Raw genomic sequence first — 27,678 nt, forward strand, 5'->3', positions numbered from 1 at the left:
CCAAGAATCAATATAAATAAGATTTTCGTTATCTGAAAAACAGTTGAAAAAATGTAGAAGAAAATGTTACACAGCTACCAAAATTAGCAGGATGTGCTTTAATGACCAGACCATGTCTCGAACAAGAATCTATGATCGTTCTCTCTCTCACGCTATTGTTTACCTTCCTTAATCCGCTCTTCTCTTGTCGGCCGTTACAATCCATATATTCTCTCCACTACTGATTTCAAATTTCTTCTTTTTCTCAGTGTGTGCTCCAGGTCAGTTATCGAAAAATTTAGATTTTCTTTCTGCGACTTTTTGTGGGTTTTGATCCGGGGTAAGATCGGGCTTCTTCTTGAGGTGAGTTTGATGGCATCATTAACAGTCAAACTTGGATGTAGAAAAATGGAAGTGAGGTTAAAACTGGAGAAATTTTGGGGAGACAGTGAGTTTTCTTGGGAATTTTTGGCTTGAAGATGAGATTGGCTTGTAAAGTTGGATAAATGTCCCGTTTGTTTGACTTTTAACGTTTTTTTGAGATTATTATTTGCGTACTGAAGTATTAAATTTAAAGATTTAAGCTTTGTTTTAGTGTCTGTGCAGTGTATCTTATGATGGATTAATCATCACTAAAAAGTATTTTTGTAGAAAAAATAACTAAATTCTGAATTTGAAGATTAAGTTGATTGGTTCTGAGGTAGAAGACAAATGGTTTCTATTAAGTTTGAAAATTTTTGAAATCTTTCTGCTATAATATACTGTCGGAGTAGGAGTTTTCTCTTTGTAATTTTCAAGAAAACAAATTTCGGAATGGCCACAGCTCGAAATGAGGATCAAGGTTTATATAATATTTGAAAGAATCTGCCGGCACCTTTAATTTATGACTGTAAAAATTTTTGATCATATGAAACGCGTGAGTCTTTGTCATTGTCACCATTTTTTTGTTTGTGAGCTGTTGTGATCTTTACTGATTATATATTTAATGCAGTTGAAAGGAATTTCAAGATGGCTTCTGTACAAGGCCATGTAGTTTGCCAATTGATCGGATCAAAACAAACAGGAGTCTATTCCGTGCCTTTTGGTTCTCTTTTTCTGAAAGATAAATTAATTAGAAGTAGATTTTTGGGGCTCAAAGGGCCAAAAAGTAGCAGCACTAATGCAGGTTTTGTGCAAAATTTAAAGAAATGCAACATGATTAGGTTTAGTTTCAGTTCATCGTCGAATGGCAATGGAAGCACAGCTGAAAATTCCAATGAAAATGATGCTGATTATGTCGATTCTAGTGTGATAGAAGCCGGTATGTGGAGTTGTATTAGTTTCCCATAATTTCATTTGCTGTGATTCATGTTATTGAACATATGGGTTTGGGGTAAAAATCCTTGTATGCCTAAACTCGTTGCATATCCCTGATTTTGTACATAGATGAGGAGGCGTCAGTGGGGTAGATATTGTTGTTATTATTCAAATGTCATTTCACCTTACCAATCATAGTGGTGTTTGAAATTTGGAAACAAAAAATTCTTGTATAATTATATCCGTGACGCATCCTTGATTTTCTAGCATAGATGTTCTGATGGTGTTAGATGAGGCATTGTGGAACAGATTTTATGAATCATTATTCAAATATGTGAGACTTTGCTTGACAGTGTCAACTGATTGTTTTTAATAGTCGAGGTGAAAAGTGACTCGGATGTTTTCACGATCAAGATGCGAGATGGTAAGCATTTGAGATGTGTCCATAACAATCCTAAGGGAAGTCATTTTCTGGATTATCCACCACATCCTGCAATTGTGTTGAAGATGGAAGATGGAACTGGACTTCTCCTCCCAATTATAGTTAGTGAGTGCATAAGTCTGCAATTATTTGAAACATATATTGAAATCTGTTTTTTTTAAAATTATTATATCTTCTGTCTTCTGGTTTATATTGCAGTGGAAATGCCGAGTGTGCTACTCATGGCAGCTATACGCAATGTTCAAATTGTACGTTTGGTTCTGTTTCAGTTATCAAACTGAAATCTGAATAATTTTGGTTCCAAACTTTGTAGCTCTTGTAGATTCTAATTCTTCGACAAAGTTTTCAGGCTAGGCCTACGATGTATCAAGTAGTTAAGGACATGACTGAGAAGATGGGCTATATGGTTGGTTTATAATTTGTTCTGAATCATTATATTTCGTTGTGCTGGGATTCCTGCACCGACTTATCTTAGGTTATGCCTTTGATATGTTTGTTGTCCTCTGTTTTCAGGTTAAACTTGTACGTGTCACCAAAAGGGTACACGAGGCATATTTTTCTGAGCTGCATATGGTAAAGGTAAGTAAATCTACACTGTTTTCGTCTGTGGTCAATGAAAATATGTAGTCCTGTGTGATCTACTCAGGCTTAATTTGTATTTAGTGGTGTTCTTCATTTAGTAATACTTTTTTGTTCTTCTTGAAGTTGGATAATGAAGCAGAGTGTGTGAAGTTCGATCTACGGCCCTCAGATGCAATTAACATTGCAGTGAGATGCAAGGTAAAAGAATTTTGCTATAACTTCATTTACACTGTATTATTTTCGGGTAAATTGGATAAAAAAAAACTGGTCCTGAAGAAAGATTTTGACCCTGGTGAAATATTCGGCATATACCAAAGAATTAAATCAAATTGTGTGATTCATTTAAGAATGTAAGAAATCAAACGGGTCAACTCATCGTAATGACTTCATAAACACTATCTTGAATTTACAATGTGGTCTTTGTAGGTGCCGATCCAAGTGAACAAGTTCTTGGCCTATAATGATGGAATGAGGGTCGTTGAATCTGCGACTGTCCAGAACTCTTTGTTGGAAGGTCAATTTTTCGCCGAGCTGGACAGGTACATTTAATGTCCCAAAGAGGATCTAGCAACCTATACATATGGTCTACCAGACCAGATTGATAATATTTTGTCTCGAGGCGAGTTTCAGTAGGCATTTACGGTTTCTGGAAGAATAAGGTGAAGGGAAGATATTTTATTCTCAGTTGTCATCGCAGGCCTACTGGGCAGCCATGTATTGACACAAAGGAGTTCGATCTAGTAAGGAACATGCTAATCGCTGTGGTCGAGGAACGTTACAGAGATGCTGGTATAAGATCCAAACTGGCTGAAGTAGAGGCAGTTCCAATAGAAGACGATCACCCCAGCCCCAAACAAGCTAATTTTATTAACAAATAATAAATATTTATCGCTCCAAATTACGTTTATGCATACACGTGTAACCTGTATCCATTTGAATTATTTGGTCCATCACCAGTGATGTTCACACATTTCTTGATTTTTGCCATCTGCTGCAGCTTCATGGAGGGATCAGTTGAGTCAGCTCCGCTCGAAGAAGAACTGGGTGTAGCGTGTTGGATCTGTCTGTGGACTGGGATGTTTGATGATGCCTTGTGTACATATGAATCATTGGTCCCGTGTGTATATGTATAGGTTAAACTATAGTCAGGCTTCTACTAAACTCCTGGATAAGTGTTACGCCCGAAAAATCAGTGCACGTAAACCGCGTGGATGCAAATGATTTAAATTGCTTATTCATTTTATTTAATTGATTTTAAATACTCAAATGATACATAGTATATGATTGAAGGTCTAATTACATGATTTCATGAAAACTAAAGATTTATCTGAATACTCGATAATAGGCTGGGGAAAGGATACCGAGGAACTATCATGATAAAATATTTTTCGATAAATATTTTGAGGTTTAATAATAGATTATATATGATTAAAAAATTTAAAAAATGTTGGAGCTCAAATTATTTTACAAGACGAGCTATATTTTATTCGAGAAGTCGGTTTTGGTCAGACGAAGGACTTTTAAAAGCACAAAATTTTTATTTTTGAAAAAAAAAATTGTAGATTTTTATTTTACAATTAAATAGGTATTATTAGACCTGATGTACCTAAGATTAAAAGGTTCAATTATCTCTAAACAAAAAGCCCAAAACATTAAACCTTTGACATGCAATTTTGGAAATCTATAAAAAGAAATCCTAGGTTTTTGAGGCCCCATTCAGCCGAAATCACACACAATATTTTTGATAATGTGGAGAGGAAAAATCAAGGATTGTTCGTCGTCCGTTCGTCCCTCTTCGCAACCCACGCCAACGATCGAATATTCGAGCATTTTAAATGCAAATGCACGCTTTTACACTCTTTTGATGCACTATTCGAATCATGATATGCATGTTTTATGTATTTTAGCATGAAAATATTTGAGTTCAAATTATAATTTTGACGATTATTTCCAAAGTTTCAATGAACGTATGTGTATATGAATGTGATATGATTCTCAAGGGATACGCTGCCAGTATAAGATGTTTAAGGGATGAAAAAAAGGTTGTCTAAGGGTGGAACATAGGCTGGAACGTGCATGGTTAAGGGAGGATGAACCTAGAGTTTTCTAGGGTTAGCCATGGTGTGGGGCCCGGGCTCTAACTCAATTCTTTTTGGGATTAATTGTATCTTTGCTAAAAAATGTGGGTCATAAAAAAAAATTTCTTTTAACATTATAAACTATTGCATATAAATCATACACAATATACAAAAGGTTGACATATTATTAAAACTCCAAATAACATTTACATGTCCAACCACAATTATTCTACTAGTGTCTAGAAAACTAATACATGTCTAGTATTAAACCACTAGTCCTTCTTCTTGGCCCGTGATCTCCACGCTATCTCGTCCTCTCACCTCTGTCTCGACCCAGATCCTGTCCCACCCGTCGTTTTGCACACATCTAGACACAACAACAGCCGGAAACTCCGGTGAGAACAAATCCCAGTATAAAACATGTATACATGCATGTCATATAATTTAATAATAAATCATAACACATGTTTCAGTAATTATGACACATTAGTAAATATAGATAAAACAATCATGCACATAATCAATAACAATACGTCCCATAATCTAGGAAACATAATTCATATTATTCAAACTCATATCTTGACTCGACTTGTATCTAAATCTAGGGATCCCGGTGTGAATAAGATGTAACAGGTCTCCCACCTACTCTCCCAATCGGGGTGATGTTACATCTTATTCCTAGACTTCGGTCTTGACTGTATCGAATATCTACAATCGGAGTGATTCTGATCCGAAGCGTCGACACTACCGAACGTCTAGTTATTTGGAGAATCTACCAAATGACTCACCTATCTTAAGAGCTTGAATATGAATCTATAACCAAAGCATAAGCATTCAAAATATAAACTACAATCTAATATGTGATTTTGTTGGGAAACTCAAATTAAATCTCATTTGAGTTGTGTCTTCCCAAATCAAACATGAATTATACCTTCCTTGTCGTTCGTAGAAGTCGAAGTCTCATATTCTTGATATAGAATCTGTCAAACCCAATCTGAAATGACATATATACAATGCACCATATCAACTTCTAACTCAAAATAATATATGTGAAGTGCAATACTCAATCTCGAGATAATTTTGACGGCATAACGGCGTAAACTCGATGTCCCCGTCAATTCAACAATAATACAATCTCAACAATGCATAACCAATACCATATCATCACAATTCTAATCCCAGCATGTCAAAATCTATTCAATTCAAATCAATATGTGCTGAAATTTATAACAATTGCATACGATAGCATTTCTTCGATCCGTTTTCAAATATACGTTCGGAATCTTCATAAGAACACATAATAACAACCAATATTTGATTTCCCCAACATCTCAACTTCACAACATGTTGAAAGTTAATAATACTTACTTCCTTTGATAGCTAATCGCAAGAGGAGTACGAATATCACCCCGGATCGAAAATCGGTTGGCTAAATCTTAGACAATTACAATTCTAAGCTATGGAGAAAACTTGAAGCTTTTCTGAACTTCTCTATCGGTTATTGCTGATAGAAATGAAGAATTTACACATTATATATATCATCCAAGACATGTGTCAACTTAGTGTGTATGCTGGACTTCTCGCGCATATGCGCGTCCTCAACTCGCGCATATGCGCGAGACAAACTGTCTCGGCAATGTCTATTTCAACACCTCGCACATATGTGCGCCTCATCTCGCGCAGATGCACGAGGTCTTTTGGACCCCTCGCGCATCTGCACGTATCCGCTCGCGCATGTGCGCCAAATGTTCTGGACATTTCGCGCATGTGCGCCGCCTGTTTGTCCTTTACACCATTTTAGTATAATTCCTCGCCTTTTCCGGTCCGATACAATATGTCTACAATCACCTTAATTATCAACAAAACAAGTCTGATTATGATAATTAAATTCTCGGGCCTTACATTTCTACACCTCTTAGATAAGAGTTCGTCCTCGAACTCGCAGTCAATCAATTGAAGCATATATACAAGATGCAATATTGAAAGGATCGGTTAAGCTAATAAAGAGTGTTTAGAAGGGGGGGTTGAATAAACACTTCTCGAATTTAAGTATTTTTCGACAATATGAGTTCAGTTATGTTACAAACTGATACTAAATATCCCGTCAGTCAATGAAAATCTGTTAAACTGAACAAAACAGTTGCGGAAAATAAACTGACTGAAAGATAGAGTATCTAACTGAAAAGTACATCTAAAGTAAAGATAACACAATATGTTTCTGGATGTTCGGAGACTTGAATAACTCCTACGTCACCCCTTCTATCACGAGGATAGGATATCCACTAAAAGACTTTGATCAAATACACGATACTGTACTGACCCACTTCAGTTTGGACTTATCACTTATCCACAACTGAAACTCTTAGTATATAACACTTTTACAGATGGTAACTGATCTTTGAGCAACTTAGAAAAACTATCAAAGATTACAAAATGCTATTTAAACTCGAGAATGTAGCGTTGAATGCTACTGATAAAACTAGTAAACGAGAGCTTTTGGCTTCTGAGTATGAGTAGATATTTTTGCAGCGTAACAGCAAGAAGAATGAGATAGCTAAGATCAGTTCTTATGCTTCGGATGCTTCCTTCGATTATTTATAGGCTTCTCTCTTAACGGTAACATTAAAAGTTTTTTGAATATTCTAACCGTTGATTGCCACGTAGATATACTCTGCCAGTCGTACACTGCTTTTCTGAAATGCGGCGATCCACTACCAGTTGCGGGTAGTTGTACTATTTGTCGGTTGTCACTTTCAACTGATGACGTGTACAGCTGAGAGATCAGCTGGTAAAGAATCAGTTGACGAGAAAGGACTTCAGTTGTATCGATCAGTTAAGTGAATTCAGCTGATGACGTGTTCAGTTGACGATCAGTTCAGTTGCTTAGTTCAGTTGGTTCATCTTTTGTCAAAACACCGGAATTAAGTTTCCAACAATTTCCCCCTTTATGGTATTTGACAAAACTAGAGTAAAGTATAACTGAATAACTGAATTCATAGTAGATAAAATAAGAAGTAGATTCAGCTGAACTCATATTCTTCACAAATACAAGAATTTAAGATTTCTTCTGCTGTTCTAAAATCTCTTTAAGTTCTTCCCCCTTTCTGTCAAACAGCTCCATCTTGACAGATAATTTCCGAACGTCAGCAGCTAGAAGCCGTACAGAGGTGGAAATGTTTTCAATAGCAGAGGTCATTGTGACTTGCAGCAAATCTATCTTCCTGGAGACGAGTGTCTCGACACTGTCAACTCGTTTGTTAATAGAAATTTTGAGTTGCAGTGAGACTCAAGGCTATCCCCTTGTTCTTCTGGATTTCTTCAACTGCAAATGAGAGAGAGATAACATCAGTTTGGATAGCTTTCAGCTTTTCTGAATTGAACTGTTGAGAGTCTTCCAATTTTAGAGTGTGAGACAGTTGCGTATTCTGAATCTTTGAGATGGCTGAGAGCATCTGATTCATACTATATTTCATATTCTGAATTTCTTTGAGAACAAGATCAATGAGGATGAAGGAGGAGACTGATGAGAGGTTTCCGGTCCTCTTGTAGTTTGATAAAAAACAATCAACTCTTGATCAGTTGCTATTGTTTCAGCAACATTCTGAACTGACGTGATTACAACAACTTCTTCTATTCTGATCAGCAGATGAGCTTTCTAGATGAATAATAGAGTCTGATGAAGTCAAAACTGGTGCCTCTAACGAATGATATTGAGAAGCAATCGGCACATCAGTTGAAAGGGTTTGGTCAGCAGATGAAACTTGCTGAATTAGTGCTTCTGAAGAATTAAGAGCCTCTGGATTGTTTTGATCAACGGGATGATCAACTTTATCAGAAGTAGGTTTGCTCAATTGGATTCTTGTACCACTTCTTGAATAATTTCCTCAATGTTTGCGAGAGATAATTCGGCTTCAGTGTACATTTGATGCTCACCCGTAGATGATTGAGGCAAATCCTGAACTGGTTCTTCAGTTGGAACAAGAACCTGTCCTGAGGATGGTTTTTGCTGCTCAGAAGACGGTTCTTCAACTATTTCCTCTTCATCATCGTCTGAATCTCCTTGATGAAGAACTAACTCTTGATCTATTTCCCAAAGTTTTATCTGAGATTGTAACCCAAACAGATCAGTGTCCAGCTGAGTAATTACTGCTTGATCAGCATAGGCAGTAGGATTTGTGGGTATGTAGTTGGTCTTCAATTTGCCAATAATTTGAGCCAACTTCTTGGCTCTCACCTGATCAAACAAATAATTTTTTCTTTCCATAGCCTGAGCAACTGTGGCAGCTTTCACCGTTCTTAGAACAAAAGCTTCCAGTTTGATAAAAGTGTTCAGCTGTGATTTCTTCTTCAGTTGCTTGGCAAAAATTTGAGTGCGATAAGCTGTCCAAGCATCATAGGATTGAATTTTTGAAGCTGCAAAACTATTAACCTTTGCCCAAACAAGGTCAATGTGAGTTTGAATAGGGTTGGATGGTCTGGGCTCTTCAATCAACTTGCCCTTTCCTTTATCAGTACTCAGAATGTGTGGAATTTCCAGTCCAGTGCGAGTATGGTCCACTAGTTCGATGATTTTTATACCTTTGGGTCGAGCAGGTGCCACACCAGTAGGAAAATTGATATGAAATAGAGGAGCTTTGGTTTTAACTGATTTCTTCTTTGCACCAGCTGAGACATCTGGCGGAATGACTGACAGAGGAAGTGCTGCAATAGGCTGCTGAGCAGCTGAGGACGTTATCTTCTTAGAGGTGATGGATTCCTCGGCAGACGTTGGTTTAACCCATTGGGTTCTTGGTTTCTTGGCGATCTTTGGGGATGGAGTTGTCTCTGTATCGGACGCACCCAAAATGAGTTTCCTCTTTGCTACCTTCAATTGAGCCAATGTCTTGGCCTTTTTCACTGATTTTGGGGCCGCTTGATGAGTCCCAATCTCCTGTTTGATCTTGACAAACTGAGCAGGAGAAATGTCCAATTTGGTCTTGAGTGTCAGAGTATTCTTCGCATTGAAGACTTTGAATTTTGATGATCTTTCTGAATCATCAGCCACTAACCTTTTTTATTTTCAGCAGATAGCTCAGTTGCACTGCGAAGCCTTTGGACTGTTTGGAAGACAGAAACATATTCTTCAAAATATTGAATGTAAGATGCTTCCAGTTGAGTTTACGCTCAGCCATAATGATTGAAATGGCTTGAAATTTCTCCAACGTGAGTGCAGCAAAAGATCCAGCCTTTGCCAAAATCCCTTTGGCGACTACATCAGCAAGTAAATGAACCTCGTGCTTCAGCTCCTTCTTTGGATCGGAAACTTTGATTTTCCGTCCATCAGCAGAAAGTGAGGTTTGCATTTCTTCAATATCAGAAGCTTTAACATCCGAGTGGTATGCCAATCCATCAGAAGGTAAAGAAAATATTTCTCCAAAAGAATCTTCAGTGATGGTCAGCAACTGACCATTGATAGTAGAGTGATGTTTCCATCAGAATCGATCATACCGCTAGAGTAGAATTCTTGAAGCTCTTTGGAGTAGATCTCTTGTGATGATTTTCCCAAGAATGTCCTTAATCCAGCAGTTTCAAGTTTTTGAAAAACTTTCTTGACATCAGCATCACCGAAGGATAGAATTGATCCGAAATTGATAGCCATTGCATTCAGCATATAAGCAGGAGTTTGATTCGCCATTTGGAACTGAATGATTTCCTGGAAAAAGGATAGAAGGATAAAATTTGTTTTTACGCTCAGGAGTTTGTAGATGAAAAGAAAACTGAAATGGAGCGGGGAATGATACATATGTACGTGACGATTCAAATTTCGGACGCGTGTTAGTCCATAGAAATTTTGAATGACAATGTGTGTACGTGTGCTATAAGCGTGTGTACAATTTAAATGGTTAATATGTGTCCACGTTTTAAAATGAGATTCATCATGAGATATCAGTCAGTCACGTCACTAGATTTGGAATATAATATGATTAATTAGTTAACTTATATGAGAAGATTAGTGAAATATTCAACTGAACGATCAGTTTGTGAAACTGTGTCCTTTCAGTTGAGAATTTACTAACAATTGTCTTCTCAGTTAACCTCTTAAAGCCATTATTCCCCCTTAATTGGTGCATAAAATAATTAAAGCGAATAAATAAATATCAGAGATATTATTTGTTTTTGAAACGTTGACGACCCTTCAGCTTCCTTGATAGTCTGCTATAAATAGAAATAACATTGTTAGTTTTAGACATATTGGTGAAAGAAAGAGAAAATATACAAGACAAAAAAAAATGGCAGATGCGAGTTGCTCGAGTGTTTCGCCATTTTCTCACGAAGCTAGGAAGGCTGCTATCGAAGATGAAGTCTTCTACACTATTCTTCCCTACAGGGAAAAGTTACAAGAGCTTGCGTTCCTGTATAATTCTGGAGAGGCTACCACTCCCAGACTGGTAGCACAGTTGACAGAAGTGCGGGAGCACTTGAATATAGCTTTGTGGGTGAACGTCTTTAAAGATGGTCATATCTATCAGCTGATGCTTCAAAAGGAACTGGAGATTCTTAATCGCATAGCTTCTTCTCATAGCTTTTGCAAGACATCTTCCTCAGCTCTATCAGTTTGGTTGAGAATGTGGATAGACGATGTAGAGGAAAAATATGAAAATGTAATCCAAGCGAATATTTATTGTTGAATGAAATATTTATTTTGATGTAACTTTGTTTTTCTTTCATCATTTGAGAGTCATATGAATAAACAACTAACTGAAGAATCAGTAAATGACAGTAAAGCTGAAAGATGAATTAAGAACCAATACAACAATAACAACTGATGAGGATAAATCAATTAATCCAAGTATATTGCGAAAATGAGAAAACTTAGTCTCAGCCAGAGGTTTGGTGAAGATATCAGCTGCTTGCTGCTCAGTTGAGACATATTCCAGTCTGGTGTCCTTCTTCAGGGCATGATATCTGATGAAGTGATGTCTGAAATCTATGTGCTTGGTTCTGGAGTGAAGAACTGGATTATAGGTGATAGAAATTGTACTTGTATTATCACAAAATATTGGAGATTCTTTAGCATCAATTCCATAATCTCTCAGTTGTTGCTGAATCCAGAGCAGTTGAGAACAGCAGCTTCCAGCAGCAAGATATTCCGCTTCAGTTGTAGAAGTTGCTATTGATGTTTGCTTCTTGCTGAACCATGAGATCAGTCTGTCCCCTAGAAACTGACATGATCCACTAGTACTTTTACGATCAAGCTTAAATCCTGCATAATTTGCATCTGAATATCCAACTAAATTGAAAGATGAGTCTTTAGAATACCATAACCCAACACTTTGTGTGCCCTTAAGATATTTCAAAATACGCTTGGCAGCTATAAAATGTGATTGCATAGGATTTTCTTTAAATCTAGCACACATGCATACAGCAAATACAATATCAGGACGACTAGCAGTTAGGTACAATAATGAACCTATTAAACCTCTGTAAAGTGTCGTCTCAACTGATATTCCCCCTTGATCAGTGTCCAGTTTTACTGATGAGCTCATGGGAGTACTTGCAGCTGAACTTGATTCCATTCCAAACTTATTCAGTAGTTCCTTCGTGTATTTAGTTTGACTAATGAAGGTACCCGACTCCAGTTGCTTTACTTGTAATCCAAGAAAGAATGTCAGTTCACCCATCATGCTCATTTCAAATTTCTCCTGCATTAGCTTTGCAAATTTCTCGCATAATTTGGGGTTAGTTGACCCAAAAATAATGTCATCAACATAAATTTGAACGAGTAGAATATGGTCATTCTTGGAGAATTTGAACAATGTCTTATCAACTGATCTAACAGAAAAATCGTGATCACTTAGAAATTTCGAAAGGGTTTCATACCAAGCTCTTGGAGCTTGCTTAAGACCATATAAGGCTTTGTTCAAATGGTAGACATGATCAGGAAGGTGATGATTGATAAAACCTGGAGGTTGTTCAACGTAGACTTCTTCCTGCAACTGGCCATTCAGAAATGCACTCTTTACATCTATTTGATAGACTTTGAAGTTTTTGAATGAAATATAGGCAAGGAATATCCTGATTGCCTCCAGTCTTGCAACTGGTGCATATGTCTCATCGTAATCAATTCCTTCTTCCTGCCTATATCCTTGTGCTACTAGCCTTGCTTTGTTGCGCACAACTGAACCATCTTCGTTCAGTTTGTTCCTGTACACCCATTTTGTACCTATAACAGTTTTTGAAATTGGTCTTGGAACTAAGTTCCAGACATTGTTATGGATAAACTAATTTAGCTCCTCTTGCATTGCATTTATCCAGTTTGGATCAGCAAGAGCTTCATCAGTCTTCTTGGGTTCTAGTTGTGATACGAAAGCTGAATGAATGAATAGATTGAGCATCTGATTTCTTGTTCTTACTGGATCAGATGGATTACCTATTACCAACTCTAGAGGGTGTGATTTCTTCCATCTGAGTTCAGCATTTGTTGTTTCTATATCAGCAATTTCTTCAGTAGGTAACTGAGTGTCTTCAGTTTCTGTTGACGCTAATTCAGTTGGCAACTGATTCTCATTTGGTTGCTCTATTAACTGATCATTAGGAACAGCTTCTGGTTCTTCTGGTTGACCTAATACTTCTGGTTCAGGTGTTTGGAGGTTGCTTTGATTGATATGGATGTCTTCTTCATCATCATCATCCATGCTTATATCTGTAAATCTATCAGCTAACTCAACTTGATCATTTGGCTTATCACTTAGTACAGTTTCATCAAAAACAACATGGATAGATTCCTCAACATTTAAAGTATTTTTGTTGAAGACTCTATAAGCTTTACTTACTGAAGAATAACCAAGAAATATTCCTTCTGCAGATTTAGCATCAAAGGCTTTTAAATGAGTTTTACCATTGACAAGTATAAAACATCTGCAGCCGAATATTTTGAAGTAGGAAACCACACTTTTTCTCCATGCCAGATCTCATATGGTGTTTTTATATGATTGTTATTAATCATTGATCTGTTTTGTGTCTAACACGCAGTGTTTACTGCCTTTGCCCAAAACCATTGAGAGATACTAGAATCAGCAAATATTGTTATAGCAGCCTCTTTGATGGTCCAATTTCTCCTTTCAGCTACACCATTTTGCTGAGGAGTTCTAGATGCTAAAAGCTCATGCTTGATTCCGGTATTCTCTAAATAATTTGAAAGAGTTTGATTGATGAATTCAGTTCCTTGATCGGATCTGATTCTGTTAATTCCAACTGATTTTTCATTTAATAATCTTTTGAAAAGCTTAATCAGTTGAGCAGCAGTTTGGTCTTTGGACTTGAGAAATATAACCCAAGTGAATCTTGAAAAGCCATCTACAACCACCAAGGTGTATTTCATTCCCCCTAAGCTCATGACTGGTATTGGACCAAATAGATCCATATATAACAGCTCTAAGCATCGGGAAGAAGATTTACGACCCTTGTTCTTAAAAGAAGATTTGATTTGTTTACCAAACTGACATGCTGAGCAAATTTTTTCTTTGATAAAATCCATTTTGGGCAATCCAGTAACAAGATCGTGGTTATTAAAATATGCAATAGACTTGAAGTTCAGGTGGTTTAATCTCTTATGCCATAACCAGTTTTTAGAGGATTTTGAAGCAATAAAACATACTGGTGCATAAGGTTGATCATTTCAGCTGACTTTATAAGTGTTTCCACACCTTTTGCCAGTTAGGATGATCTTTTCAGTTGAGCTTTTGACTGAACAAGAATGTTTGTCAAACTGAACTGAGAATCCATTATCGCATAATTGACTGATGCTGATCAGATTATACTTGAGATTCTCAACTAATAATACGTCATTAATGGTGAAGTTACCATGGATAAGCTTACCCTTACCCACAGTTTTACCTTTAGAATTATCTCCAAAACTGATGTTTAGTCCAGTGTACTTAACCAGTTGAGATAATAATTTTGAATCTCCTGTCATGTGGCGTGAACATCCACTATCCAAGTACCATATAGATTCAATGCTTGTACCTGTTACCTGCAATCACACACAAGATAAGATTCTGGTACCCTTTTTCTATTTGGGTCAAAGTTGTTTAGTCCTTTAAGAATCCAGACTTAGATCAGTCTAACTGACCGTCCAGTTGCTGTATTCCAGATGGTCTTTCCCGGTCTGTGTGTGTTTGGTGTATGGTGTGCAGGAGATACAACATGTGATTTGCCATTTTTCAACTGATTGTTCAGCCAGTATCTCTTCTGAATTGGCTTCCTATTATAGTAATTTGAGTAACCATTTGAGTAATTTTTGCTGAAAATTTTTTATGGCTGACTTCGTGAGTCAGTCACAACTTTTGGGCTTTAACCAATACCACATCTTTTGCCCTTGTTCGTACTTATAGTTGGCTGTTCAATCAGTTTACTTGGCTCAGATTGTTCTTGTACCATAACTAATTTGACAAAGTGAATGTATTTCCCTTTATCCATATTCAGTTTGGTCGAGTATCTTTGAGAGACATTTCATCTTGATTACTGAACCCTAAACCAGTTTTATCAGTAACTGATTTTTGTGAGTTCTGTATATCAGTCAAAGCAACAGATGATTTGTTCCAAGCCTGAATAAGCTCAGTTTTTTTTGAATTTTAGAGCATAAACTTTTGAATCATTAACTGATCCTTGCTTCTTTCAGTATTGAGTTCAGCAATTTCTTTTTCAGACTCAACACGTCAACTGACTCATCAGTTGTAGTCTTATTGTCAATAGGATCATTTTGCTTTGCTCTGGCCTTTTCAAATAATAAGGCAAGCTTATGATACTCACTGACCATGTCATGCAATGTTGAAATAAGTTCTTCTCTCGTAAAATCAGTTGAGCTAAAGTCAAATACCTGTTGACTGCTGGATTCCAGTTCTGTGTCACCAGCCATCAGACATTTCACTTCCTATTCATTGTCACTAGAACTGCATGAAGTTTCTGGTTCTGACTCCTCGCTGTCAGTGTCTGCCCACTTTGATTTGCTCTCTTCAGCCAAGAGCACTTCATGCTTCTTCCTGGAGAACTTCTTATCATCTTTGGATCTCTTTTTGTGCTCATATGGTGTCTTTCTTCTTTCAGTTGAGCCTTGACTGTCTTTCTTTGGTTTGGTACAGTCAGCAATGAAGTGACCTGGTTTGCCACAGTTGTAGCAAGCGTTTGATTCTTCCTTGGAATTGCTTCTTTGATATCTATTTTGAAAGTTTCCTTGATTTTTCCTCATAAATCTTCCAAACGTTTTTATGAACAATGACATGGCATCATTGCTTAGTTGATCAGCAGCTTTTTCAACTGAACCAGTTGGTTCTGTTCTAACAGCAACTAAGGTAGTTGTGACTGCTGGAGTAGAAGATTCTCCTTCTCGAGTTTGCAGCTCAAACTCGTAGGTTTTCAAATCAGAAAATAGGTCATGAAGCTCAACTTTGTTCAGATCCTTGGATTCCCTCATTGCCATGGTCTTCACGTCCCACTCCTTGGGAAGACCTCTGATTATCTTCAATGCAACTTCTTTGTTTGAGTACACTTTTCCAAGTGCATTTAGTTCATTGATGATACAGCTGATTCTTTCATCATAATCATGCATCGTTTCACCAACTCTCATTTTGATATTGTCAAACTTCTGAATAGCAACAGAAAGTTTTTTTTCTTTGGTTTGTTCGTTCCCTTCGCAGAGCTGGATCAGCTTCTCCCAAATCTCTTTGGCTGTCTTGCACATTTTGATTTTGCTGAAAGTTACTTTATCCAGCGTCTTGTATAGTATATCCTTTGCCACATTATCCAAGTTGGCTTTTCTTTTATACTCTGTGGTCCATTCTTCTCTGGGTTTTCTATACGATGAGGTGCCCCATCAGTAATGGCAACATCTATGTTGGCTTTCAAAATCTTCATGGGTCCATCAGTTATAACGTACCACATATCATCATCTTGTGCAGCTAGGTGAGCCTGCATCTTGGTCTTCCAATCATCGAAGTCTTCTCTAGAGAACATAGGAATCTTGTTGAATGAAGACATAATGAACAATTTGAGTATAGATATTCTGAGACGAGATATAACCGCTCTGATACCACTTGAAAGTATCGGTTAAGCTAATAAAGAGTGTTTAGAAGGGGGGTTGAATAAACACTTCTCAAATTTAAGTATTTTTCGACAATATGAGTTCAGTTATGTTACAAACTGATACTAAATATCCCGTCGGTCAATGACAATCAGTTAAACTGAACAAAATAGTTGCGGAAAATAAACTGACTGAAAGATAGAGTATCTAACTGAAAAGTAACGACTAAAGTAAAGATAACACAATATGTTTCTGGATGTTCGGAGACTTGAATAACTCCTACGTCATCCCTTCTACCACGAGGATAGGATATCCACTAAAAGACTTTGATCAAATACACGATACTGTACTGACCCACTTCAGTTTGTACTTATCACTTAGCCACAACTAAAACTCTTAGTATATAACACTTTTAGAGATGGTAACTGATCTTAGAGCAACTTAGAAAAACTATCAAAGATTACAAAGTGCTATTTAAGCTAAAACGAGAGCTTTTGGCTTCTGAGTATGAGTAGATATTTTTGCAGCGTAACAGCAAGTAGAATGAGATAGCTAAGATCAGTTCTTATGCTTCGGCTGCTTTCTTCGATTATTTATAGGCTTGTCTCTTAACGGTAACATTAAAAGATATTTGAATATTCTAACTGTTGATTGCCACGTAGATATACTCTGCCAGTCGTACACTGCTTTTCTGAAATGCGGCGATCCACTACCAGTTGCAGGTAGTTGTACAATTTGTCGGTTGTCACTTTCAACTGATGACGTGTACAGCTGAGAGATCAGCTGGTAAAGAATCAGTTGACGAGAAAGAACTTCAGTTGTATCGATCAGTGAACTGAATTCAGCTGATGACGTGTTCAGTTGACGATCAGTTCAGTTGCTTAGTTCAGTTGGTTCATCTTTTGTCAAAACACCGGAATTAAGTTTCCAACAAATAAAATTAAAACTGAATAAATACTCACATCATGAAAATAGCTCGGGATATCTCTGTCTCATTTCTGATTCTGTTTCCCAAGTCGCTTCTTCAATACCATGTCGATTCCACTAGACTTTTACTAACGGAATAGTCTTCGTTCTGAGCTGTTTTTCTTTTTGATCCAGAATTTGCAATGGTTGCTCAAAATAACTCAAAGTCTGATCTAGTTCGGCTTCATCAGGCTGAATGACATGAGAAATATCTGGCATATACTCCTGTAACATCGATACATGTAAGACATCATGTATCCCAGATAGAGAAGGAGGAAGAGCAAGTCGATATGCTCGATCACCAATCTTTTCAAGAATCTCGTAAGGACCGATGTATCTAGGCAAAAGCTTCCCACGTTTGCCAAATCGCTCAACGCCTCTGAAAGGAGCAATCTTCAAAAATACTCTGTCTCCCTGTGTGGGGACCCGGGCTCTAAATCGATTCGATCTGGGATTAATTGGATCTGTGAGAAAATGTGGGTCAAATTTTGGCTTTTTAACATTAATTCTAATGTTTATAAATCAAGCACAAGAGAGTTCTATGTTTTATTTCACAACATAAATACATGTCTTATTCTAATACATCAATCCAAACTAGTGTTTAATACAAACCATAAACTACAAATAATACAAGTCTAGTAAGAGCCACTAGTCATCTTCTGCGCCCGTAGTCACCACGCTATCTCGATCTCATCTCTGTCGTGACCCAGATCCTGCCCCACCTGTAGTTATGCACACATACAGACATAACAACAGCCAGAAACTCCGGTGAGAACAAATCCCAGTATAAAACATGTATACATGCTAACACAAAATCATGCATCATGCATAAAAGCAATAATAATGGGTTCCGTAGTCTATGAAACCAATCTATATAAGCATGCAATGCAAATCAAATCATGTCTTGACTCAACTCGACTCTACTCTAGGGATCCCAGGGTGAATAAGACGTCACTGTCTGTTACCTACCCTCCCAATCGGGGTAACTGTACGTCTTACTCCTAGACTTCGGTCGTGTCTGTATCGAATGTCTACAATGGGAGGAAGTCTGCTCCTATGCGTCGATACACCGAACGTCTAGTTTTGACAAATTTGTCAATGACTCTCCTATCTCAGTGCTTGAATATAAATCTATAGACAGAGCATGATTGTATCAAGAGATTTGAATATAAATCTATAAACAAATCCAAATCATATCAAAGAGATAAACAATAAATCTAGTATGTGATTTTGTTGGGAAACTCAAATTGAATCTCATTTGAGTTGTGTCTTCCCTGAACAAAACATGAATTATACCTTTCGTCGCACAATCTGTGTCGTAGTCGAAGTCTCGAAGACTAATCTGTCAATATAAAATCTGAAATGGAAATGTTGATACATATTCTATCAATCTCTAATCTCAATCAACACATATCCAATTCAATACTTGACCTCGGTATAATTTGACGGCATAACGACGTACTTTCTCACTACCGGTCAATCCAAATCTCAACATATATCAATAATTCATAAGTCTCAACTCATAATCATCATCATAGTCATATGATACTACCCAAAATCTGCATAATTTAGTTCTAAACATGCTGAAATTCATAACAATTGCGTACGATCATATTTCTTCGATCCGACTTCGAATACATGATCACTAACTTCACAAGAACACATAATCTAGTGTAATTCATAATTTCCCCAATCACCATAGCTCAAATCATGTAGGAATTGAAGGAAACTCACATCACCTTGTAGCTAATAATCGGATTAACGTTTGGATGTAAAAATCTTGTACAAGTTAGCTTTTAAAAGAAAAGAGCCTTCCTTCTCCTTGAACCTTTCTCTCAGTGGTCTCAGCTGAAATGGGAAGGAAGAAGACACCTCTATATATATATATCTTGCATGGCCTAGGACAAATGGCTTGTTCTTTGAAGTACACGTCTCGCGCATATGCGCGACATCACTCGCGCATATGCGCGAGACCTACGGTCTCGGCAATGCAACACCTCGCGCATATGCACGCTTCATCTCGCGCATATGCGCCAAAGGTTCTGGAGTTGCCGCGCATATGCGCGCATGAACTCGAGCATGTGCGCCAAAGTTTCTAGAGGTGTCGCGCATATGCGCGCATGTGCGCCAATCCTACTGTAATTTTCGCACATGTGCGCCGGTCTGGTCGCGCATGTGCGCCGAGTTCCTCATCAATAATTGTTTCTCATGTCCTGACATGCATTCTCATATCTTCGAATATCGCGTCAATGAAGACTAATAAATCTCAATCTTACGTCATGCATACTCATATCTTCGAATAACACATCAATGAAGACTAATAAATCTCGAGCCTTACACCCTGTTTAAATACTAATGGTCTTCGTCTGACATTTGCATATTTGGCTTGCCTATCCTGTGCCGTCTTCATTCTTTTCTGAATTATCTTTACTTTTTCAGTCATTTCACGAATCATATGAGGCCCAAGTTCTGGTACCTCTGAGATGTCATCCCAATACAGAGGAGATCTGCACTTCTTTCCGTATAATGCTTCAAACGGAGCCATTTCAATGCTCGTTTGATAGCTGTTGTTGTACGAGAATTCACAAGAGGAAGTGAATCTTGCCAACTAGTGCCAAAATCTAGCACTACAGCTCTCAGCATATCCTATAAGGTCTGGATAGTCTACTCTGACTGTCCATCTGTCTGGGGATGATAGGCAGTACTCAGATGCAATGTCGTACCCAAAGCCTGCTGCATACTGAGCCAGAAATGTGAAGTAAATCGGGGATCACGATCTGATACGATAGACTTCGGTACACCATGCAATCTGACTACCTCTCTGACATACAACTCTGCCATCTGATCGTGTCGGTATGTCATTATGTACGAATAAAGCAGGCTGATTTGGTCAATCTGTCAAATAATGACCCAAATCGCATCACAGCCCCGGGATGATCGTGGTAACTTCGTAACAAAATCCATGGAAATGTGGTCTCATTTCCATTCAGGAATAGTTAAACTCTGAAGTAAACCTACGGGCTTCTTTCTCTCTGCCTTCACCTGTTGGCAATTCAAGCACTTAGACACAAACTATGCAATATCGGTCTTCATCTGTTTCCACCAGAATTGTGTCTTCAGATCGTTATACATCTTCCTACCACCAGGATGAATACTGAACCGACTACAGTGCGCTTCTGACAATATCTGTTGCTTCAATTCTGAAATATCTGGCACTACAAGACGGTTATTCACATACAGAATGTAATCATGTACCTGATACTTTGACTGATGTCTTGATCTGACCATATCAATCGACTTCTGCACATTTTGATCAGTTCTTTGGGCTTCCTTGATTCTCATAATCAAATCTGGCTCAACTTGAATCGAAGCAAGTCGTAGCAGGTCTACTATCTGTATCAAATGTCAATCTAGACAAACAGCAATCTTCAACTAAATTCGAGACACCTATCGTCGATAAGGATAGGGCACATACCTTTCGACTCAAGGCATCCGCTGCTGCATTTGACTTCCCTGGGTAGTATTTGATCTCGCAATCAAAATCATTCAATAATTCGAGCCATCTACGCTGTCTCATGTTCAACTCTGATTGAGAAAATAAATACTTCAGGCTTTTGTGATCAGAGTAGATCTCAAATTTCTCGCCATAAAGATATTGACGCCAGGTCTTCAATGCAAATACGATAGCCTCCAATTCAAGATCATGAATTGGGTATCGAATCTCATGTGACTTCAGCTGTCTCGAGATATATGCGATCACATGTCCTCGCTGCATAAGAACACATCCTAACCCTCTATGAGATGCATCACAATATACAACGAAATCACCAGTACCTGAAGGTATCGTCAATATTGGAGCATTGGTCAGTCGTTTCTTCAACTCCATAAAACTAGACTCACAAGCTTCAGACCACACAAATGGCGTGTTCTTTTGTGTCAACTGAGTGAGCGGCTTCGCAATACTGGAGAAATCTCGAATAAATCGTCGGTAATAACCTGCTAGACCCATGAAACTACGTATCTCTGGCACAGAAGTCGGTCTCGGCCAACTGATCACGGCTTCAACTTTACTCGGATCCACAGAAATACCGTCTCCAGATATGATATGTCCCAAAAACATAACCTGTCTCAGCCAAAACTCACACTTTGACAATTTAGCACATTCGTTAAACCAAAAGGCATGACAATAAACTCGTAATGTCCATACCTGGTTCGGAATGCTGTCTTCGGTATATCAACATCTCGGACTCTCAGCTGGTGATATCCTGATCTTAAATCAATCTTTGAATAAACGGAGGATCCCTGTAACTGATCAAATAAATCATCGATGCAAGGCAATGGATATTTCTTCTTCACCGTCGCCTTGTTCAGTTGCCGGTAATCAATGCACAATCTCATCGAACCGTCTTTCTTACTTACAAACAGCACTAGTGCACCCCAAGGAGATACGCTCGGTCTGATGTAACCCTTGGCCAACAGATCTTCAAGTTGTGCTTTTAATTCTTTCAACTCAATCGGCGCCATTCTATACGGAGCTCGAGATATAGGAGTTGTACCTAGTATGATATCAATACTTAAATCTACCTCTCGGACTGGAGGTAACCCTGGAATCTCGTCGGGGAATATATCAGCAAATTCACGTACCACTGGCAGATCTGCCAATGCTGGGCTAGATTTCAGTAGATCTACTGAATATATAAGGAACCCCTATGCTCCTTTTTGCAACAATCTGGTCATAGTCAAAGCAGACACTAAGGGAATCCGAGATCTGGAACCCTTACCGTAGAATTTCCAATCGTCAACCATCTATGGTCTGTACCTGACAATTTTCTGGAAACAATCTACAGTCGCTCTGTACTTGGTTAACATATCAATCCCAACAAGACAATCAAAATCAGCTATCCCAAGTACAATAAAATCTAAATCAATCTCATGACCTTCAAACTGTAGTATACAATGTCTAACTGAAGTCACAGATATAAGACCACTTCCCAATGGAGAAGAAATAGATACTACATCAGCTAAGGACTCAACAGGCAATGAATGCAACAATGCAAAACTTTCGGATATGAATGTATGTGATGCACCTGTATCTATCAAAACATAGGCAGGATAACCGCAAAGGAAACAGTTACCTGCAATCACATCGTCCAGTGCATCTTGGGCTTGCTCCTCTGTCAATGCAAACACCTGAGCCTGTTGTCTTGGAGGTTGGCTCACAGTCTGGCTACCTCTGGCTCTAGGCTGTGTCTGTGTAGGAGTGGGCTGGAAGGAATGGACAGACGAAGCTTGCCTCTCAGGCTGAGCTACTGTTGCAGAAGATCCTGCACCCTGAAATCTTTGTGAACCTCTCTGTGGACAGATCTTGGCAAAATGTCCCTGCTGTCTACATATGTTACATTTGCCCATCACATCCTGACACTGCTCGGTGCCATGTCTACCTCCACAAGAAGTGCAATACCCACCTGTATATTCTATACTCTGGCCAGGACCTCTCTGTCGTGACCCACTGGAGCTCGACGAACTGCTCCCTGATCTCTTGAACTGTTTACCCTTCGCTTTCAACTGATCTTTTCTTCCACTGCTGCTACCACCGCTCTCAAATCGGGAAGGGGGTTGAACTGAAGGTAGTGGCGGTCTAGGAGTCGGAGCGACATAAGGAATGCTTCGTTGCCTAAGTAATCCAGCTTCCGCTCCCTTGGCACGGTTCAACGCATCAGTAAAGTTGTTAGGCCTACCGGTATTCACCAAGGTAAAGATTTCTGGATTCAATCCATTTATAAACTGATCCGCAACGGCCTCTTCATTCTCGGCAACATGAGGAGCAAATCAGAGCAATGACGAGAACTTGGAAACATATTCTTCTATTTCAGTTGTCCTTGCCTCAAATTGGCGAACTCGGCACCCTTATCTTTTCGGTAAGACACAGGGAAGAATCGCTGATAAAACTCTGTCTTGAACACCTTCCAAGTAATCTGTGTACCACGGTGCTCCAATGCTCTCTTCATAGTAATCCAACAGTTCTTGGCCACATCTTGCAGTTGGTGCCCAACTAATTTCACTCGTCGGTCATCAGTGTACTCAAGGGATTCGAATAGCATCTCGATATCCTCTAGCCAACTCTCACACTCGACTGCATTTTCTGTGCCTTTCAGTGTCGGTGGTCGGAAAGACTAAAACCGTTTAAGCAAAGTCTCCATCGGTGTAGCAGTCACGTCCATTGGATCACTGGATGTACTGCCCTGTTCTGGTGTCCGACCTGCTGCTGGTTGTGGTACTCGTCGAGGCGGCATATCTGAATATCAAATAGATTAATACACAATCTATATAATCTATCTCAGCCCTCCTCTGATCATATACCTCTGATCCAGAATCGGTTCTGATTCAGTCTTTGCGAATACATGCTGTAAATCAATTCAGATAACAACACAACATGTAATAAGGAAAGCAATAAATCATGCTAGCACACAAAAGCAAGGAAGATGACTCGATCTACCCCGCTCATTCTATTCTATCTCAGTCTACAGAACCTACTGCTCTGATACCACCTGTTGTGGGGACCCGGGCTCTAACTCAATTCTTTTTTGGATTAATTGGATCTTTGCTAGAAAATGTGGGTCATAAAAAAAATTTCTTTTAACATTATAAACTATTGCATATAAATCATACACAATATACAAAAGGTTGACATATTATTAAAACTCCAAATAACATTTACATGTCCAACCACAATTATTCTACTAGTGTCTAGAAAACTAATACATGTCTAGTATTAAACCACTAGTCCTTCTTCTTGGCCCGTGATCTCCATGCTATCACGTCCTCTCACCTCTGTCTCGACCCAGATCCTATCCCACCTGTCGTTATGCACACATACAGACACAACAACAGCCGGAAACTCCGGTGAGAACAAATCCCAGTATAAAACATGTATACATGCATGTCATATAATTTCATAATAAATCATAACACATGTTTCAGTAATCATGACACATTAGTAAATACAGATAAAACAATCATGCACATAATCAATAACAAAACGTCCCATAATCTAGGAAACGTAATTCATATTATTCAAACTCATATCTTGACTCGACTCGTATCTAAATCTAGGGAACCCGGTGTGAATAAGATGTAACAGGTCTTCCACCTACTCTCCCAATCGGGGTGGCGTTACATATTATTCCTAGAGTTCGGTCCTAACTGTATCGAATATCTACAATCGGAGCGATTCTGATCCGAAGCGTCGACACTACCGAACGTCTAGTTATTTGGAGAATCTACCAAATGAATCACCTATCTTAAGAGCTTGAATATGAATCTATAACCAAAGCATAAGCATTCAAAATAAAAACTACAATCTAGTATGTGATTTTGTTGGGAAACTCAAATTGAATCTCATTTGAGTTGTATCTTCCCAAATCAAATATGAATTATACCTTCCTTGTCGTTCGTAGAAGTCGAAGTCTCGTATTCTTGATATCGAATCTGTCAAACCCAATCTGAAATGACATATATACAATGCACCATATCAACTTCTAACTCAAAATAATATATATGAAGTGCAATACTCAATCTCGAGATAATTTTGACGGCATAACGGCGTAAACTCGATGTCCCCGTCAATTCAACAATAATTCAATCTCAACAATGCATAAATAATACCATATCATCACAATTATAATCCCAGCATGTCAAAATCAATTCAATTCAAATCAATATGTGCTGAAATTCATAACAATTGCATACGATAGAATTTCTTCGATCCGTTTTCAAATATACGTTCGGAATCTTCATAAGAACACATAATAACAACCAATATTTGATCACCACAACATCTCAACTTCACAACATGTTGAAAGTTAATAATACTTACTTCCTTTGATAGCTAATCGCAAGAGGAGTACGAATATCACCCTGGATCGAAAATCGGATGGCTAAATCTTAGACAATTACAATTCTAAGCTATGGAGAAAACTTGAAGCTTTTCTGAACTTCTCTATCGGTTGTTGCTGATAGAAATGAAGAATTTACACATTATATATGATCCAAGACATGTGTCAACTTAGTGTGCATGCTGGACTTCTCGTGCATATGCGCGTCCTCAACTCGCGCATATGCGCTAGACTTACTGTCTCGGCAATGTCTATTTCAACATCTCGCGCATATGCGCGCCTCATCTCGCGCATATGCGCGAGGTCTTCTGGACCCCTCGCGCATGTGCGCGTATCCGCTCGCGCATGTGCGCCAAATGTTCTGGACATTTCGCGTATATGCGCGTATTTCTTCGCGCATGTGCACCGCCTGTTTGTCCTTTACATTATTTTAGTATAATTCCTCGCCTTTTCCGGTCCGATACAATACGTCTACAATCACCTTAATTATCAACAAAACAAGTCTGATTATGATAATTAAATTCTCGGGCCTTACACATGGAGTTGAGGACTTCATGGACTCGGCTAGGAGCGGCAGTGCACTAGGGTTCGGTGGGTGCCGTGTTGAGGGGCTAGGAAGAGTCCTAGGGTGGCTGGACACTGCTGTGTGCAGATAAGAAGCCAAACTGCAAGCTTGAGGGCTTGGAGGCGTGCGCAACTCGCGTCCGAGGCAGGGAGAAGGGAAGACTGATATGTTGACCACATGATACATCTACTCACTTTCAAGGATCAAACTTCACCCAAAACGATAAATGATATAAAGCTTTATGATTTGACGATTTATGATGCTTACAAAATTTATGCTAGCTTATTTTGAATAAAAGTATGATTTTTAATGCATGTGCTTGTATATGTATTATTTGTTATTCATGTTTAGAACGTGTCTAGTCATTAGACTCACAAGATTTGAATGTTGTAGGTGAGGATGAGATAGAGGGAGGCCCTGACGCTTGAGTGGATCGAGTCCGGTAGTACACTCTCGAGGGACATTATTTTTCGCATTAGCTTGATAGTTAATGTTTTAAAAAATTAGTTAATGATTTAATTAGAGATTTTATACTTTATGTTGAAATTATTGTTGATCATGTTAATGGTTGACATATGATTTTAATTAATTGAAGAGTTAGAGATTTTATGCACTTTAAACTTTTAAATGTTAAATTAAATTTTGGATTTTGGAAATGTTGAGTATTTTAAATATGAATTTCGAATTTTATATTAAAAAAATAGTAGGATTTTAAAGTTAAAAAATTGTGGACGTGATGCGATCCTTCGACCACGAAAAGCAAAAATGCTCGAATATGGAGTCACACCCTCGATTCGATGAAACAAAGAAACGGTTGTGTTGTCCCGATCCTTTTGAAACAAGTAACTGTGTAATGTTCACCTCTAAATTACGAAGAATTTAGCAACAGATATTAACGAATAAACAAATGATCCCACGCGAACCTTCAAAGAACTCGTCTTTGACAATCCGAGTGAAGAACAATCGACAAACGGCACAAAGTGTTAAACTTTGATAAGTTTGATTTGAGAAACACACAAAGGTGTATACAAAGCCACGCTTTGAAGTTGAGAGAAAAGCTCTATCAATATGATTAAAATCAAAAATAATTAATTGTCTATAATGATAAATTTTCGAGTATACATTGTTTGCAAATCAAAAAGATATAAAAAATCTAGTTATTAAAATAATTAAAACTCTAAAATAGGAAACTAAATTTTGTGAAATTGCGTCGCGCGCATATGCGCTCCCTATGCTCGCGCATATGCGCTAAACTCTCTAGCCCTTCAGATTTTGCACCGCGCGCATATGTGCGCCTATACCCACGCATATGCGCGGAAGTCACTGGAAGTCCCTAAATCTAGATTTACGCCGCGTGTATATGAGCGGTCTCACGCGCAGGCAGAGGATTCCGCACATATTCGCAGAACTAGTGCGCACGTGCAGAGGACTCCACACATATGCACGGAGTCTTCTGCCCCGTGCCTCTAAAAGGACCTTCGTTTAACACTCGCACCACGATACTATGGCCTCCAAGCTTATTTCCGTGCATAGTGAACCCTTCGAAGCTTGGAACCTTGCTTTCAAGATATTCTTGATTGCTCATGATTTGAAGCGATGCTTCCTTGAAACTCTTTCTGATCCTTTGAATGCCATGCCCGGCCAAATTCATATCAGGACGTTTCAAAAAGTCTATTCTCCAGTGATATATATACCAGGAAAAATTGTTTGTATTCTTGCATTTTCATTACAAAAACAGTCTATGAAGAACTAAACTAATCTTTAATGGGGAAAGGTTCTCAAGGGAAGTGTTAATAAATTATACAGCTCAATCTTTA

The 27,678-nt window shown here is 38.3% G+C and overlaps 1 protein-coding gene across 6 annotated transcripts; it reads left to right on the forward strand.

The window, feature by feature from the left end:
* On the forward strand, positions 1-27,678 carry LOC140827324 (bifunctional nuclease 1-like). 6 transcript variants are annotated; one of them, XM_073189975.1, is made up of 11 exons: positions 1-342; positions 971-1,279; positions 1,652-1,822; positions 1,916-1,965; positions 2,067-2,123; positions 2,231-2,296; positions 2,423-2,497; positions 2,726-2,838; positions 2,985-3,156; positions 3,297-3,469; positions 27,529-27,678. In XM_073189975.1, exons 2-10 carry the CDS (start codon positions 988-990, stop codon positions 3,315-3,317), a joined length of 1,017 nt encoding a protein of 338 aa, XP_073046076.1. In that variant the 5' UTR covers positions 1-342; positions 971-987; the 3' UTR covers positions 3,318-3,469; positions 27,529-27,678. The 6 variants fall into 6 exon arrangements, with proteins under 6 accessions (XP_073046076.1, XP_073046075.1, XP_073046078.1 ...); XM_073189977.1 differs by having other exon boundaries at positions 2-342; positions 2,985-3,088; XM_073189978.1 differs by having other exon boundaries at positions 3-342; positions 2,997-3,088.

The sequence above is a fragment of the Primulina eburnea genome, chromosome 3 (genome assembly GCF_022965805.1).
Source record: "Primulina eburnea isolate SZY01 chromosome 3, ASM2296580v1, whole genome shotgun sequence".
NCBI lineage: Eukaryota > Viridiplantae > Streptophyta > Magnoliopsida > Lamiales > Gesneriaceae > Primulina > Primulina eburnea.

Excerpts from the sequence above, each read along its gene's own strand:
- LOC140827324 (XM_073189975.1), top strand. The coding sequence starts at position 988 with ATGGCTTCTGTACAAGGCCATGTAGTTTGCCAATTGATCGGATCAAAA. Across the intron at positions 1,280-1,651 it reads TTCTAGTGTGATAGAAGCCG|TCGAGGTGAAAAGTGACTCG; the intron begins GTATGTGGAGTT and ends TGTTTTTAATAG. Across the intron at positions 1,966-2,066 it reads CTATACGCAATGTTCAAATT|GCTAGGCCTACGATGTATCA; the intron begins GTACGTTTGGTT and ends CAAAGTTTTCAG.